Here is an 18,684-nt window from a genome sequence, read left to right as displayed (position 1 = left end):
TTGTTTATCCAGTGCTTTTAATTATCCAGTTTGACTTTTTATCTCTCCCCCCCCCCCCCCCCCCCCCCCCCCGTGTTAAGCATTTATAATAACTCATATTTATTTGTTATTTTAGTATTATTCAGCCAATTGTTTTACTATGTTTTAATCATGTCATTTTAATTATGTAATGCACTTTAAGCATACATTAGTGTGGAGTTTAGGAGGTGCTAAAAGCCACGCACCCACCTTCTTTTGTCAGACATCAAAAATAAATAAAAATAAAGTCTGTTCAAACACCTCTTGCCATGACCAGCACCCCACTTTCCAAAAAACCCTGGATCTATTATGATTACAATATGGCAACACCCCTTTTCTGAAACCCTGGGATCTGTGCCTCATTACAATATGGCAACACTACCCCTTACACAAACCCCTGGATCCGTACCTAATTACAATATGGCAACACTTCTCCTTACACAAACCCCATGATCCGTACCTAATTACAATATGGCAACCGCCCCCACCTTACACAAACCCCTGGATCTGTCTTGATTACAATATGGCAACACTCCCCCATACAAAAACCCCTGGATCCGTGTCTGATTACAATATGGCAACACTCCCCCTTACACAAACCCCTGGATCTGTCTGATTACAATATGGCACCCCCCCCCCCATCACAAATCCCTGGATCTGTGTCCGATTATATTTGGCAACACTCCCCATTACACAAATCCCTGGATCCGTGTCTGATTACATATGGCAACACTCGCCCTTACACAAATCCCTGGATCCGTGTTATTACATATGGCAACACTCCCCCATTGCACAAATCCCTGGATCTGTGTCTGATTACATATGGCAATACTCCCCCCGTACACAAATCCCTGGATCTGTGTCTGATTACACATGGCAACACTCCCCCCTTACACAAATCCCTGGATCTGTGTCTGATTACACATGGCAACACTCCCCCCTTACACAAATCCCTGGATCTGTGTCTGATTACACATGGCAACACTCCCCCCTTACACAAATCCCTGGATCTGTGTCTGATTGCAATATGGCAACACCCCTTCCCCTTACACAAACCCCTGGATCTGTGTCCGATTACACATGGCAACACTCCCCCCTTACACAAATCCCTGGATCTGTGTCTGATTACATATGGCAACACTCCCCCCTTATACAAACCCCTGGATCTGTGTCTGATTACACATGGCAACACTCCCCCTTACACAAATCCCTGGATCTGTGTCTGATTACATATGGCAACACTCCCCCCTTACACAAATCCCTGGATCTGTGTCTGATTACATATGGCAACACTCCCCCCTTACACAAATCCCTGGATCTGTGTCTGATTACAATATGGCAACACCCCTTCCCCCTACACAAACCCCTGGATCTGTGTCCGATTACATATGGTAACTCTCCCTCTTACACAAACCCCTGGATCTGTGTCTGATTACATATGGTAACTCTCCCTCTTACACAAACCCCTGGATCTGTGTCTGATTACATATGGTAACTCTCCCTCTTACACAAAGCCCTGGATCCATGTCTGCTTAAATATGGCAACACTCCCACAAAGCCCTGGATCTGTGTCTGATTACAATATGGCAACACTCCCACAAAGCCCTGGATCTGTGTCTGATTACAATATGGCAAACAGCTTTGTAGTTCCAGTTATTATATTAAAGATGACAGAGAAAAGCATGTAGTTTGCAAACATGTTTAACGTGTCAACATTGAAGACTTCTTTTATTTGTGGCAATTTCAGGCCATGCTAATGTATTACTTTTGTATAAAATGGGTGTACTCCGGCCAGGTTTTGTGGGTGTGTTTGTTTAAACCAATATCCTGCGTGAAAAAACTGAACAGGGGTTGTCCATTTTAGGATATGTTGCTCCCAGGTAGGCAAAGGTACATAAACAAATGCACAAGCTTACCGTTTCTTTCCAAATTTCTTGTTAAAAGGGCAAGTAAATCAAAAAGTAAAATCAAGCCTGTTTATTCAGCAGCTTAGTAATGAATTAAATGACAGTAAAAGAAAGGTCTGATAGTAATTCTGAACTCACTACAGATAAATTATACTAATTGTTCTGCAACACTGGTAAAATGACAAATGATTAGAGCTGGGCGGTATTGAAATTTGAGGCTCGATATTGGTATTTTTTGCATGATTTACTTCGGTATCGGTACAATATTCTGTATACTTGGCATGCCCGAGTTAAGGGTCATGTACATAAAATTAAATTCCATACACAAGGCTTCTGTCTGATTTATACCCAACCCATTTTGTGTTCATCAGATATATTGTTAGTGCTTTACTAAATGATGGGAAACATTCTGCAATACCAAAATTTCGGTATATTGAAATTTGCTCAGTATGATAAATCAGTACTGACATGATACCGATACCGAACGGTATATACGGTATACCGCCCAACTCTACAAATGATTGTCGCATGTACTGCTAAAACAGTTTAAAATCCCACGCCAAACATACATTAAGTCAGTCTGGAAAGGGTTAAAGGAGTCAACATCAGTTTGTTGTGGATTTACTCTCCAAGCCTGGCCACTGCTCTCCGTTACAGTACTGTCCTCAAATAAATCAATAAAGACACACTCGGTGACTACTCCCCAAATCCTTTTTCACCATATTTAATAAAACAATAAATGAAACATAAGAATTATGGTACTTTTCAAGACTCATTTTTGAAAAACCTAGATGAGTGAAAAACCACTCTCTTTTAAAATGTTGATGAAGGGGAAAATTGTACTTCTCAACAGACTAACTGGTGTTAGGAAAGGAAGTGTTGTAGTTCAAACAAGGGGCACGTGGTTATGTTGACAGGTGCAAGGGCAGACACAGGAACTCTTTTAGGGAGGGGACCAAGGGCAAAATGGGCACATGGACCAACTGGTGTTAGGAAGGAAGTGTTGTAGTTCAAACACGGGGCACGTGGTTATCTTGACAGGTGCAAGGGCAGACCCAGGAACTCTTTTAGGGAGGGGACCAAGGGCAAAATGGGCACATGGACCAACTGGTGTTAGGAAGGAAGTGTTGTAGTTCAAACAAGGGGCACGTGGTTATCTTGACAGGTGCAAGGGCAGACCCAGGAACTCTTTTAGGGAGGGGACCAAGGGCAAAATGGGCACATGGACCAACTCTCTGAAAAGAGCATTTTAAAGAATATTGTTAAAAAACAATGTTGAAGAAAAGAGTGCTTTAATTTTTTTAAGGGGGGAGACAGGTCCCCCTGGCCCCCTCCCTTGGACACATGACATGATTTGAACAAAACAATACTCTCACACAACTTCTGAATGTGTCTAGATCACCGTCCTTAAGATGTAACAGGCAGCTTAATTTCTACTGCACCGTGTTAAAATGTTAACAGAAACTGCAAAAATAATGTTAAAAAGACATCCGAGAGTTGTATCATGACCTCAGGGCACAGAACTGTTGGAATATTTCCAGAATATGAATGTCGATGTCGCTCGTGAAGAGTAACGTCTCCAGTGTCTGGATGTACCGGTAGACGAGAGAGTGGTGCTGTAAAGAAACAAACAGTTCATATAGCAGTGAGATATACAGATTTATTACATACCTATTCAATCTTACTATAGTGATAAAGACATTTTGAAACCGTGTGATAAAATTTATTTTGTATCGCACATATGTGCGATCTGGACTGGAACTTTTAAATGGGGAATTCCCTTTTTATTATTTTTACTGCAGTTAGCGCCTGTTATTTACTGACATCATATACGATTTACAAATTACGTCACATTGTATTTGAAACAAAACACAAAGCTGCCGCAGAGTATGATTCTTAATGTTAAGTAAACCCATGAAAGTAGCTTTGATCAAAGATTTAACAAAGTGTTGTTATGACGTTAAATTAAAAACCGTTTTTGTAAAACATACAAGAAGGTATGTAATCAATACAGAACTTCACATACTTTGTTTTAGCTTCTTATTTATTGCACTCCTTTATTTTGTGAAAGAAAATACCACTCGACCGCTACGTGGTCTCGTGGTATATATTCTTGCACAAAATAAACTCGTGCAATAAATAGGAAGCAAAACCAACGTATGTGAAATTTTGTATATGTCTTGAACATATGAGTGATACAAAATCTTGCATGCGTAGTACAACGTGTACATGTTCACCCGAATGACGTCATCTTCCTACCCAGGACGCTCACCGTTCCGTTAATTCCACAAAATTACACCAAGTTTCCAGACGAAGTAAGTTGTGTTATTTAATTAAACTTTTGTTAATCATAATATAGAAAGAAAGGTGGTATGTAATTAATACAAAACCACATACCAGTTGTTTTGCCATGTTATTTATTGCATGAGTTATAGTGCACAATAATATTATACCATAGCAGTCGAGTGGTATAAATCTTGCTCACCATAAAGTCATGCAATAAATAACAAGGCAAAACAAGTGATATGTATTTCTGTCTATTAATAAAAAATAAAATTTTGTTTAACGAAAGCACATTGATTAATTAATTAATCATCGGCTATTGGATGTCAAACATTTGGTAATTATAACTCGTAGTCATCAGAGGAAACCTGCTACATAATTCTTAGTGCAGCAAGGGATTGTCTATTTATAGCAGAAACACATGCACTGATGGAAAGAAAATAAGGGATCACTTAAATAACACAAGCAGATATATGCTGAAACCAAAACCCATGTGGCATTCAAGTAACAGGAGAGAAGAAGGAAATGTTTTATTTAATGACACACTCAACACATTTTATTTACGGTTATATGGCGTCAGACATATGGTTAAGGACCACACAGATATTGAGAGAGGAAACTCACTGTTGCCACTTCATGGGCTACTCTTTTCGATTAGCAGCAAGTGATCTTTTATATGCACCATCCCACAGACAGGGTAGTACATACCACAGCCTTTGATATGCCAGTCATGGTGCACTGGTTGGAACGAGAAATAGCCCAATGGGTCCACCGATGGGGATCGATCCCCGACCGACCGCGCATCGAGCGAGTGCTATACCACTGAGCTACGTCCCGCCCCCAACAGCCGATAGATGCTGCAACCAAAACCCTTATGGCGTTCAAGTAATAGGAGAGATGCAAAACTACATCATTTCACTGGTGTAGCCAATCACACCTCTGTCCCTACACCACACCACATTATATTATTTTCCTGTCGCCCAATAACATGACCTATAGACAATGTGCTTGTTCCCCCTATAAAATCCTCATTATTATTAAAACAAATTAATATTAAAGCTAGTTTTTTTTGGGTGAAAACTATAACTTTGAGCATCACTAATCAACTTGGACCAACTCTCTTCAGCAACATTGTTATCATCCTTGCAAGTCTTCTGCCATGCACTGCGAAATCGAAAATTAAAGACTGTTTTATTTTGTTTAATGACACCACTAGAGCACACTGATTTATTAACCATTGGCTATTGGATGTCAGACATTTGGTAATTTTGACATATAGTCTCAGAGAGGAAACCAGCTAAATTTTTTCCATTAACAGTAAGGGATCTTTTGTATGGACTTTCCTACAGACATGACATCACATATCACAACCTTGATATACCAGTCGTAGGGCACTAGTTGGGAAGGGGGAAAAAAAACTATCAGAGAACAGGATAGCCCATAAACCTGCCTTTAGTACACCAGTCGTGGTGCACTGGCTGAAACAAGAAATAGCCCAATAGGCCCACTAATGGGGATCAATCCTTGATCGACCACACACCAGGTGAACGCTTTACCACTGGGCTACATCCCGACCACCTCAAGATATGAAGTATTAAATATACCTGTAGAAAGATCTACTGAAGCCTCTCGATGACCCACTGGTAGGTGATGACGTCACTACCACACTCGCCATAGTGATGTAGCTTAGTTACGATGATTTTATGATGTCATAGTGCTATGATAGCTTTGACAATCTGGCCCCCGATACAGAGTATAAAATCTACCTGTAGGAAGACCTGTTGCAGTCTCTCGATGACGTCACTACAGCACTCGCCATAGTGACGTAGCTTAGTTACGATGATTTTATGATGTCATAGCCCTATGATAGCTTTACAATCTGGCCCCCGATACTGAGTATAAAATCTACCTGTAGGAAGACCTGTTGCAGTCTCTTGAGGATGTCACTACCGCACTCGCCATAGTGACGTAGCTTAGTTACGATGATTTTATGATGTCATAGTGCTATGATAGCTTTGACAATCTGGCCCCCGATACAGAGTATAAAATCTACCTGAAGGAAGACCTGTTGCAGTCTCTCGATGACGTCACTACCACACTCGCCATAGTGACGTAGCTTAGTTACGATGATTTTATGATGTCATAGTGCTATGATAGCTTTGACAATCTGGCCCCCGATACAGAGTATAAAATCTACCTGTAGGAAGACCTGTTGCAGTCTCTTGATGACGTCACTACAGCACTTGCCATAGTGACGTAGCTTAGTTACGATGATTTTATGATGTCATAGTGCTATGGTAGCTTTGACAATCTGGCCCCCGATACTGAGTATAAAATCTACCTGTAGGAAGACCTGTTGCAGTCTCTTGTTGATGTCACTACCACACTCGCCATAGTGACGTAGCTTAGTTACGATGATTTTATGATGTCATAGTGCTATGATAGCTTTGACAATCTGGCCCCCGATACAGAGTATAAAATCTACCTGTAGGAAGACCTGTTGCAGTCTCTCGATGACGTCAATACAGCACTCGCCATAGTGACGTAGCTTACTTACAATGATTTTATGATGTCATAGTGCTATGATAGCTTTGACAATCTGGCCCCCAATACCAAGTATAAACTCTACCTGTAGGAAAACCTGTTGCAGTCTCTCAATGACCCACTTGTACCAGGGCGTGTTGTAGTCGATTCCCTCCGCCTCGCACCGTGCCAGGTGTTCCGTCAGCAGGATGATGAACCGCTGTGGAAACAAGCAATAATCTCTGACGTCAGGTCTAAAGTTGACAAAACGCGATATCAGGGCCTCGTACGAGATAATCACAACTGTGACAACTAATGTCAGGTCGAAAGGAATCGTCACACGATATGAGTGCCTGTTACAAGATAATAGCTGGCTGTGATTAGGAATACCTGTCCAATGATGCCTCTACGCATTTTAAACAAAGGCTGTTTGGTTAATCAATCATTGGCTATTATGTAATTTTGATACATAGTCTTAGACCCATACCTGTTTTTATTACATAATTAAAGAAAAGTCCTACAATTACAAACATATCTGACGAAGTCAATTGATTCACGTAATATAAAAGAAATACGAAAATGAGAATTTGTGCACACAGGCTAAATATTAAGCTGGTAGGTACAAAAATATCGAGAGAACACAAAGAGTATGTACATTATGAGATAGAGGATGAGTTTCATTTTATTCTTCAGTGTCCACGATACGAAACTTTAAGAAATAGATTTATTAAGAAATACTGCTCCAAGAACCCCAGTGCTTTTAAACTAATACAGCTATTGTCAACTTTGTTTTTATCTGTATATGTGTATGTATTTATGAAAGTCATTCTCCACCATTGTTCCGCACTATTGTACATAATATTGTATTGCATTGTTATAATGCTGATAAGTTGCAAAACTTAATGCAATAAAGAACTTGAGAGGAAAAAAAAAAAAAGTTGTTTTGGTTAACGATACCATTTTGATTTATTAATCATCGGCTATTGGATGGCAAACATTAAATTTTTTCATTAGTAGCAAGGTATCTTTTATATGCACCATCAGGAAAGCACATACCATGCCCCTTGATATACCATTCGTGGTGCATTGGCTGGAATGAGAAATAGCCCAATGGGTCCACTGATGGGGATCAATCCTGAACTGACCATGCATCAAGCGAGCGCTTTACCACTAGGCTATGTCCCACCCTCAGTATTTGAAATACCAGTTATTGGGGTGAGGGGGGGGAAACCCAGTGGGTTCTTTGTGGGGGTTCAATCCTACTACCCAAGCACCTCAGACCAATGCTCTACCGACTGAGCTAGATCCCACCCCTGCTCTATAATATTCTATCAGTTGGAAACGTGTTCAACAACAACTGAGGACAGATATTTTAAATGCACGTCACCTAACTGAGCTAGATCCCACCCCTGCTCTATAATATTCTATCAGTTGGAAACGTGTTCAACAACAACTGAGGACAGATATTTTAAATGCACGTCACCTAACTGAGCTAGATCCCACCCCTGCTCTATAATATTCTATCAGTTGGAAACGTGTTCAACAACAACTGAGGACAGATATTTTAAATGCACGTCACCTAACTGAGCTAGATCCCACCCCTGCTCTATAATATTCTATCAGTTGGAAACGTGTTCAACAACAACTGAGGACAGATATTTTAAATGCACGTCACCTGACTGAGCTAGATCCCACCCCTGCTCTATAATATTCTATCAGTTGGAAACATGTTCGAACAACAACTGAGGACAGATATTTTAAATGCACGTCACCTGACTGAGCTAGATCCCAACCCTGCTCTATAATATTCTATCATTTGGAAACATGTTTGAACAACAACTGAGGACAGATATTTTAAATGCACGTCACCTGACTGAGCTAGATGCAAACCCTGCTCTATAATATTTTATCAGTTGGAAACATGTTTGAACAACAACTGAGGACAGATATTTTAAATGCACGTCACCTGACTGAACTAGATCCCAACCCTGCTCTATAATATTCTATCAGTTGGAAACGTGTTAGAACAACAACTGAGGACAGATATTTTAAATGCACGTCACCTGACTGAGCTAGATCCCACCCCTGCTCTATAATATTCTATCAGTTGGAAACGTGTTTGAACAACAACTGAGGACAGATATTTTAAATGCACGTCACCTGACTGAGCTACATCCTACCCCTGCTCTATAATATTCTATCGGTTGGAAACATGTTCAAACGAGAGCAGACTGTGGACAGTCTGTGTCAACGTGCGTCACCTGGAAAATGATGAGGAAGAGACTCTTCTGCTGACTCTGCGTCGTCTCCAGCTTCTCCTCCATGTCGACAATCTGCTCCTCCGTCGGGATGTCGTCATCATCCATTGGGTCAAGGTCAAGGCCATCGGCAACCTGCACAAAAAACATCAATTAATGGATGAATGTTTAACAACACCCCAACACAAGGAATACTTCGGTTTTTGGGTGATACACAAGTAATACATTGGCTATTGGGTGATAGACAAGTAATACATCGACTATTGGGTGACACACAAGTAAGACACCGGCTACAGGGTGACACACAAGTAAGACACCGGCTACATGGTGACACACATGTAAGACACCGGCTACTGGGTGACACACAAGTAAGACACCGGCTACTGGGTGACACACAAGTAAGACACCGCCTACTGGGTGACACACAAGTAAGACATCGGCTACTGGGTGACACACAAGTAAGACATCGGCTACTGGGTGACACACAAGTAAGACATCGGCTATAGGGTAATACGCGAGGAATACATCAGCTACTGGGTGATACACAAGTAAGACATCGGCTACAGGGTGATACACAAGTAAGACATCGGCTACTGGGTGATATACAAGTAAGACATCGGCTACTGGGTGACACACAAGTAAGACATCGGCTACTGGGTGATACACAAGTAAGACATCGGCTACTGGGTGATACACAAGTAAGACATCGGCTACTGGGTGATACACAAGTAAGACATCGACTACTGGGTGATACACAAGTAAGACATCGGCTACTGGGTGATACACAAGTAAGACATCGGCTACTGGGTGATACACAAGTAAGACATCGGCTACTGGGTGATACACAAGTAAGACATCGGCTACTGGGTGATACACAAGTAAGACATCGGCTACTGGGTGATACACAAGTAAGACATCGGCTACTGGGTGATACACAAGTAAGACATCGGCTACTGGGTGATACACAAGTAAGACATCGGCTACTGGGTGATACACAAGTAAGACATCGGCTACTGGGTGATACACAAGTAAGACATCGGCTACTGGGTGATACACAAGTAAGACATCGGCTACTGGGTGATACACAAGTAAGACATCGGCTACTGGGTGATACACAAGTAAGACATCGGCTACTGGGTGATACACAAGTAAGACATCGGCTACTGGGTGATACACAAGTAAGACATCGGCTACTGGGTGATACACAAGTAAGACATCGGCTACTGGGTGATACACAAGTAAGACATCGGCTACTGGGTGATACACAAGTAAGACATCGGCTACTGGGTGATACACAAGTAAGACATCGGCTACTGGGTGATACACAAGTAAGACATCGGCTACTGGGTGATACACAAGTAAGACATCGGCTACTGGGTGATACACAAGTAAGACATCGGCTACTGGGTGATACACAAGTAAGACATCGGCTACTGGGTGATACACAAGTAAGACATCGGCTATACACAAGGTGATGACACAAGTAAGACATCGGCTACTGGGTGATACACAAGTAAGACATCAGCTACTGGGTGATACACAAGTAAGACATCGGCTACTGGGTGATACACAAGTAAGACATCGGCTACTGGGTGATACACAAGTAAGACATCGGCTACTGGGTGATACACAAGTAAGACATCGGCTACTGGGTGATACACAAGTAAGACATCGGCTACTGGGTGATACACAAGTAAGACATCGGCTACTGGGTGATACACAAGTAAGACATCGGCTACTGGGTGATACACAAGTAAGACATCGGCTACTGGGTGATACACAAGTAAGACATCGGCTACTGGGTGATACACAAGTAAGACATCGGCTACTGGGTGATACACAAGTAAGACATCGGCTACTGGGTGATACACAAGTAAGACATCGGCTACTGGGTGATACACAAGTAAGACATCGGCTACTGGGTGATACACAAGTAAGACATCGGCTACTGGGTGATACACAAGTAAGACATCGGCTACTGGGTGATACACAAGTAAGACATCAGCTACTGGGTGATACACAAGTAAGACATCGGCTACTGGGTGATACACAAGTAAGACATCGGCTACTGGGTGATACACAAGTAAGACATCGGCTACTGGGTGATACACAAGTAAGACATCGGCTACTGGGTGATACACAAGTAAGACATCGGCTACTGGGTGATACACAAGTAAGACATCGGCTACTGGGTGATACACAAGTAAGACATCGGCTACTGGGTGATACACAAGTAAGACATCGGCTACTGGGTGATACACAAGTAAGACATCGGCTACTGGGTGATACACAAGTAAGACATCGGCTACTGGGTGATACACAAGTAAGACATCGGCTACTGGGTGATACACAAGTAAGACATCGGCTACTGGGTGATACACAAGTAAGACATCGGCTACTGGGTGATACACAAGTAAGACATCGGCTACTGGGTGATACACAAGTAAGACATCGGCTACTGGGTGATACACAAGTAAGACATCGGCTACTGGGTGATACACAAGTAAGACATCAGCTACTGGGTGATACACAAGTAAGACATCGGCTACTGGGTGATACACAAGTAAGACATCGGCTACTGGGTGATACACAAGTAAGACATCGGCTACTGGGTGATACACAAGTAAGACATCGGCTACTGGGTGATACACAAGTAAGACATCAGCTACTGGGTGATACACAAGTAAGACATCAGCTACTGGGTGATACACAAGTAAGACATCACACAAGTAAGACATCAGCTACTGGGTGATACACAAGTAAGACATCAGCTACTGGGTGATACACAAGTAAGACATCGGCTACTGGGTGATACACAAGTAAGACATCGGCTACTGGGTGATACACAAGTAAGACATCAGCTACTGGGTGATACACAAGTAAGACATCGGCTACTGGGTGATACACAAGTAAGACATCGGCTACTGGGTGATACACAAGTAAGACATCGGCTACTGGGTGATACACAAGTAAGACATCGGCTACTGGGTGATACACAAGTAAGACATCGGCTACTGGGTGATACACAAGTAAGACATCGGCTACTGGGTGATACACAAGTAAGACATCGGCTACTGGGTGATACACAAGTAAGACATCGGCTACTGGGTGATACACAAGTAAGACATCGGCTATTGGTAAGACATCGGCTACTGGGTGATACACAAGTAAGACATCAGCTACTGGGTGATACACAAGTAAGACATCGGCTACTGGGTGATACACAAGTAAGACATCGGCTACTGGGTGATACACAAGTAAGACATCGGCTACTGGGTGATACACAAGTAAGACATCGGCTACAGGGTGATACACAAGTAAGACATCAGCTACTGGGTGATACACAAGTAAGACATCAGCTACTGGGTGATACACAAGTAAGACATCGGCTATAGGGTGATACACAAGTAAGACATCAGCTACTGGGTGATACACAAGTAAGACATCAGCTACTGGGTGATACACAAGTAAGACATCAGCTACTGGGTGATACACAAGTAAGACATCGGCTACTGGGTGATACACAAGTAAGACATCGGCTACTGGGTGATACACAAGTAAGACATCGGCTACTGGGTGATACACAAGTAAGACATCGGCTACTGGGTGATACACAAGTAAGACATCGGCTATAGGGTGATACACAAGTAAGACATCGGCTATAGGGTGATACACAAGTAAGACATCGGCTACTGGGTGATACACAAGTAAGACATCGGCTACTGGGTGATACACAAGTAAGACATCGGCTACTGGGTGATACACAAGTAAGACATCAGCTACTGGGTGATACACAAGTAAGACATCGGCTATAGGGTGATACACAAGTAAGACATCGGCTACTGGGTGATACACAAGTAAGACATCGGCTACTGGGTGATACACAAGTAAGACATCGGCTACTGGGTGATACACAAGTAAGACATCAGCTACTGGGTGATACACAAGTAAGACATCGGCTACTGGCTACTGGGTGATACACAAGTAAGACATCGGCTACTGGGTGATACACAAGTAAGACATCAGCTACTGGGTGATACACAAGTAAGACATCGGCTACTGGGTGATACACAAGTAAGACATCGGCTACTGGGTGATACACAAGTAAGACATCGGCTACTGGGTGATACACAAGTAAGACATCGGCTACTGGGTGATACACAAGTAAGACATCGGCTACTGGGTGATACACAAGTAAGACATCGGCTACTGGGTGATACACAAGTAAGACATCGGCTACTGGGTGATACACAAGTAAGACATCGGCTACTGGGTGATACACAAGTAAGACATCGGCTACTGGGTGATACACAAGTAAGACATCGGCTACTGGGTGATACACAAGTAAGACATCGGCTACTGGGTGATACACAAGTAAGACATCGGCTACTGGGTGATACACAAGTAAGACATCGGCTACTGGGTGATACACAAGTAAGACATCGGCTACTGGGTGATACACAAGTAAGACATCAGCTACTGGGTGATACACAAGTAAGACATCGGCTACTGGGTGATACACAAGTAAGACATCGGCTACTGGGTGATACACAAGTAAGACATCACTGCTACTGGGTGATACACAAGTAAGACATCGGCTACTGGGTGATACACAAGTAAGACATCGGCTACTGGGTGATACACAAGTAAGACATCGGCTACTGGGTGATACACAAGTAAGACATCGGCTACTGGGTGATACACAAGTAAGACATCGGCTACTGGGTGATACACAAGTAAGACATCGGCTACTGGGTGATACACAAGTAAGACATCGGCTACTGGGTGATACACAAGTAAGACATCGGCTACTGGGTGATACACAAGTAAGACATCGGCTACTGGGTGATACACAAGTAAGACATCGGCTACTGGGTGATACACAAGTAAGACATCGGCTACTGGGTGATACACAAGTAAGACATCGGCGGCTACTGGGTGATACACAAGTAAGACATCGGCTACTGGGTGATACACAAGTAAGACATCGGCTACTGGGTGATACACAAGTAAGACATCGGCTACTGGGTGATACACAAGTAAGACATCACTACTGGGTGATACACAAGTAAGACATCAGCTACTGGGTGATACACAAGTAAGACATCGGCTACTGGGTGATACACAAGTAAGACATCGGCTACTGGGTGATACACAAGTAAGACATCAGCTACTGGGTGATACACAAGTAAGACATCAGCTACTGGGTGATACACAAGTAAGACATCAGCTACTGGGTGATACACAAGTAAGACATCGGCTACTGGGTGATACACAAGTAAGACATCGGCTACTGGGTGATACACAAGTAAGACATCAGCTACTGGGTGATACACAAGTAAGACATCGGCTACTGGGTGATACACAAGTAAGACATCGGCTACTGGGTGATACACAAGTAAGACATCAGCTACTGGGTGATACACAAGTAAGACATCGGCTACTGGGTGATACACAAGTAAGACATCGGCTACTGGGTGATACACAAGTAAGACATCGGCTACTGGGTGATACACAAGTAAGACATCGGCTACTGGGTGATACACAAGTAAGACATCGGCTATGGGTGATACACAAGGCTACTGGGTGATACACAAGTAAGACATCATCGGCTACTGGGTGATACACAAGTAAGACATCGGCTATTGCTACTGGGTGATACACACAGTAAGACATCGGCTACTGGGTGATACACAAGTAAGACATCGGCTACTGGGTGATACACAAGTAAGACATCGGCTACTGGGTGATACACAAGTAAGACATCAGCTACTGGGTGATACACAAGTAAGACATCGGCTACTGGGTGATACACAAGTAAGACATCGGCTACTGGGTGATACACAAGTAAGACATCAGCTACTGGGTGATACACAAGTAAGACATCGGCTACTGGGTGATATACAAGTAAGACATCGGCTACTGGGTGATACACAAGTAAGACATCAGCTACTGGGGGTGATACACAAGTAAGACATCGGCTACTGGGTGATACACAAGTAAGACATCGGCTACTGGGTGATACACAAGTAAGACATCGGGGTGATACTACTGGGTGATACACAAGTAAGACATCGGCTACTGGGTGATACACAAGTAAGACATCGGCTACTGGGTGATACACAAGTAAGACATCGGCTATACACAAGTAAGACATCGGCTACTGGGTGATACACAAGTAAGACATCGGCTACTGGGTGATACACAAGTAAGACATCGGCTACTGGGTGATACACAAGTAAGACATCGGCTACTGGGTGATACACAAGTAAGACATCGGCTACTGGGTGATACACAAGTAAGACATCGGCTACTGGGTGATACACAAGTAAGACATCGGCTACTGGGTGATACACAAGTAAGACATCGGCTACTGGGTGATACACAAGTAAGACATCGGCTACTGGGTGATACACAAGTAAGACATCGGCTACTGGGGATGATACACAAGTAAGACATCGGCTACTGGGTGATACACAAGTAAGACATCGGCTACTGGGTGATACACAAGTAAGACATCGGCTACTACTGGGTGATACACAAGTAAGACATCGGCTACTGGGTGATACACAAGTAAGACATCGGCTACTGGGTGATACACAAGTAAGACATCGGCTACTGGGTGATACACAAGTAAGACATCGGCTACTGGGTGATACACAAGTAAGACATCGGCTACTGGGTGATACACAAGTAAGACATCGGCTACTGGGTGATACACAAGTAAGACATCGGCTACTGGGTGACACACAAGTAAGACATCGGCTACTGGGTGATACACAAGTAAGACAAGTAAGACATCGGCTACTGGGTGATACACAAGTAAGACATCGGCTACTGGGTGATACACAAGTAAGACATCGGCTACTGGGTGATACACAAGTAAGACATCGGCTACTGGGTGATACACAAGTAAGACATCGGCTACTGGGTGATACACAAGTAAGACATCGGCTACTGGGTGATACACAAGTAAGACATCAGCTACTGGGTGATACACAAGTAAGACATCGGCTACTGGGTGATACACAAGTAAGACATCGGCTACTGGGTGATACACAAGTAAGACATCGGCTACTGGGTGATACACAAGTAAGACATCGGCTACTGGGTGATACACAAGTAAGACATCGGCTACTGGGTGATACACAAGTAAGACATCGGCTACTGGGTGATACACAAGTAAGACATCACTGGGTAACACAAGTAAGACATCGGCTACTGGGTGATACACAAGTAAGACATCGGCTACTGGGTGATACACAAGTAAGACATCGGCTACTGGGTGATACACAAGTAAGACATCGGCTACTGGGTGATACACAAGTAAGACATCGGCTACTGGGTGATACACAAGTAAGACATCGGCTACTGGGTGATACACAAGTAAGACATCGGCTACTGGGTGATACACAAGTAAGACATCGGCTACTGGGTGATACACAAGTAAGACATCGGCTACTGGGTGATACACAAGTAAGACATCGGCTACTGGGTGATACACAAGTAAGACATCGGCTACTGGGTGATACACAAGTAAGACATCGGCTACTGGGTGATACACAAGTAAGACATCGGCTACTGGGTGATACACAAGTAAGACATCGGCTACTGGGTGATACACAAGTAAGACATCGGCTACTGGGTGATACACAAGTAAGACATCGGCTACTGGGTGATACACAAGTAAGACATCGGCTACTGGGTGATACACAAGTAAGACATCGGCTACTGGGTGATACACAAGTAAGACATCGGCTACTGGGTGATACACAAGTAAGACATCGGCTACTGGGTGATACACAAGTAAGACATCACAAGTAAGACATCGGCTACTGGGTGATACACAAGTAAGACATCGGCTACTGGGTGATACACAAGTAAGACATCGGCTACTGGGTGATACACAAGTAAGACATCGGCTACTGGGTGATACACAAGTAAGACATCGGCTACTGGGTGATACACAAGTGATACACAAGTAAGACATCGGCTACTGGGTGATACACAAGTAAGACATCGGCTACTGGGTGATACACAAGTAAGACATCGGCTACTGGGTGATACACAAGTAAGACATCGGCTACTGGGTGATACACAAGTAAGACATCGGCTACTGGGTGATACACAAGTAAGACATCGGCTACTGGGTGATACACAAGTAAGACATCGGCTACTGGGTGATACACAAGTAAGACATCGGCTACTGGGTGATACACAAGTAAGACATCGGCTACTGGGTGATACACAAGTAAGACATCGGCTACTGGGTGATACACAAGTAAGACATCGGCTACTGGGTGATACACAAGTAAGACATCGCTACTGGGTGATACACAAGTAAGACATCAGCTACTGGGTGATACACAAGTAAGACATCGGCTACTGGGTGATACACAAGTAAGACATCGGCTACTGGGTGATACACAAGTAAGACATCGGCTACTGGGTGATACACAAGTAAGACATCGGCTACTGGGTGATACACAAGTAAGACATCGGCTACTGGGTGATACACAAGTAAGACATCGGCTACTGGGTGATACACAAGTAAGACATCGGCTACTGGGTGATACACAAGTAAGACATCGGCTACTGGGTGATACACAAGTAAGACATCGGCTACTGGGTGATACACAAGTAAGACATCGGCTACTGGGTGATACACAAGTAAGACATCGGCTACTGGGTGATACACAAGTAAGACATCAGCTACTGGGTGATACACAAGTAAGACATCGCTATAGGGTGATACTAAGACATCGGCTACTGGGTGATACACAAGTAAGACATCGGCTACTGGGTGATACACAAGTAAGACATCAGCTACTGGGTGATACACAAGTAAGACATCGGCTACTGGGTGATACACAAGTAAGACATCGGCTACTGGGTGATACACAAGTAAGACATCAGCTACTGGGTGATACACAAGTAAGACATCGGCTATAGGGTGATACACAAGTAAGACATCAGCTACTGGGTGATACACAAGTAAGACATCGGCTATAGGGTAATACGCGAGGAATACATCGGCTACAGGGTGATACACAAGTAAGACATCAGCTACTGGGTGATACACAAGTAAGACATCGGCTACTGGGTGATACACAAGTAAGACATCGGCTACTGGGTGATACACAAGTAAGACATCGGCTACTGGGTGATACACAAGTAAGACATCGGCTACTGGGTGATACACAAGTAAGACATCGGCTACTGGGTGATACACAAGTAAGACATCGGCTATAGGGTAATACGCGAGGAATACATCGGCTACTGGGTGATACACAAGTAAGACATCGGCTATTGGTAAGACACCGGCTACTGGATGACACACAAGTAAGACATCAGCTACTGGGTGATACACAAGTAAGACATCGGCTACTGGGTGATACACAAGTAAGACATCGGCTACTGGGTGATACACAAGTAAGACATCAGCTACTGGGTGATACACAAGTAAGACATCGGCTACAGGGTGATACACAAGTAAGACATCAGCTACTGTGTGATACACAAGTAAGACATCAGCTACTGGGTGATACACAAGTAAGACATCGGCTATAGGGTGATACACAAGTAAGACATCAGCTACTGGGTGATACACAAGTAAGACATCGGCTACTGGGTGATACACAAGTAAGACATCAGCTACTGGGTGATACACAAGTAAGACATCGGCTACTGGGTGA

At 43.4% G+C, this 18,684-nt stretch overlaps 1 protein-coding gene across 1 annotated transcript in view; it reads right to left on the bottom strand.

Moving 5' to 3' along the window:
• Positions 1-1,980: 1,980 nt before the first annotated feature.
• LOC121379777 (nuclear cap-binding protein subunit 1-like) overlaps positions 1,981-18,684 on the bottom strand; it is a 56,205-nt gene continuing 39,501 nt past the window's right edge. The window contains exons 20-22 of the mRNA XM_041508431.1: positions 8,993-9,124; positions 6,838-6,951; positions 1,981-3,541 (exon numbers count right to left, since the gene is read on the bottom strand). Coding sequence (XP_041364365.1) covers positions 3,428-3,541; positions 6,838-6,951; positions 8,993-9,124 — 360 coding nt within the window. The 3' untranslated portion in view covers positions 1,981-3,427. The remainder of the gene's footprint in view (positions 3,542-6,837; positions 6,952-8,992; positions 9,125-18,684) is intronic.

The sequence above is a fragment of the Gigantopelta aegis genome, chromosome 2 (assembly GCF_016097555.1).
Source record: "Gigantopelta aegis isolate Gae_Host chromosome 2, Gae_host_genome, whole genome shotgun sequence".
NCBI lineage: Eukaryota > Metazoa > Mollusca > Gastropoda > Neomphalida > Peltospiridae > Gigantopelta > Gigantopelta aegis.
The sequence above is the reverse complement of the archived record's forward strand: the minus strand, read 5'-3'. Positions and strand labels throughout refer to the sequence as shown.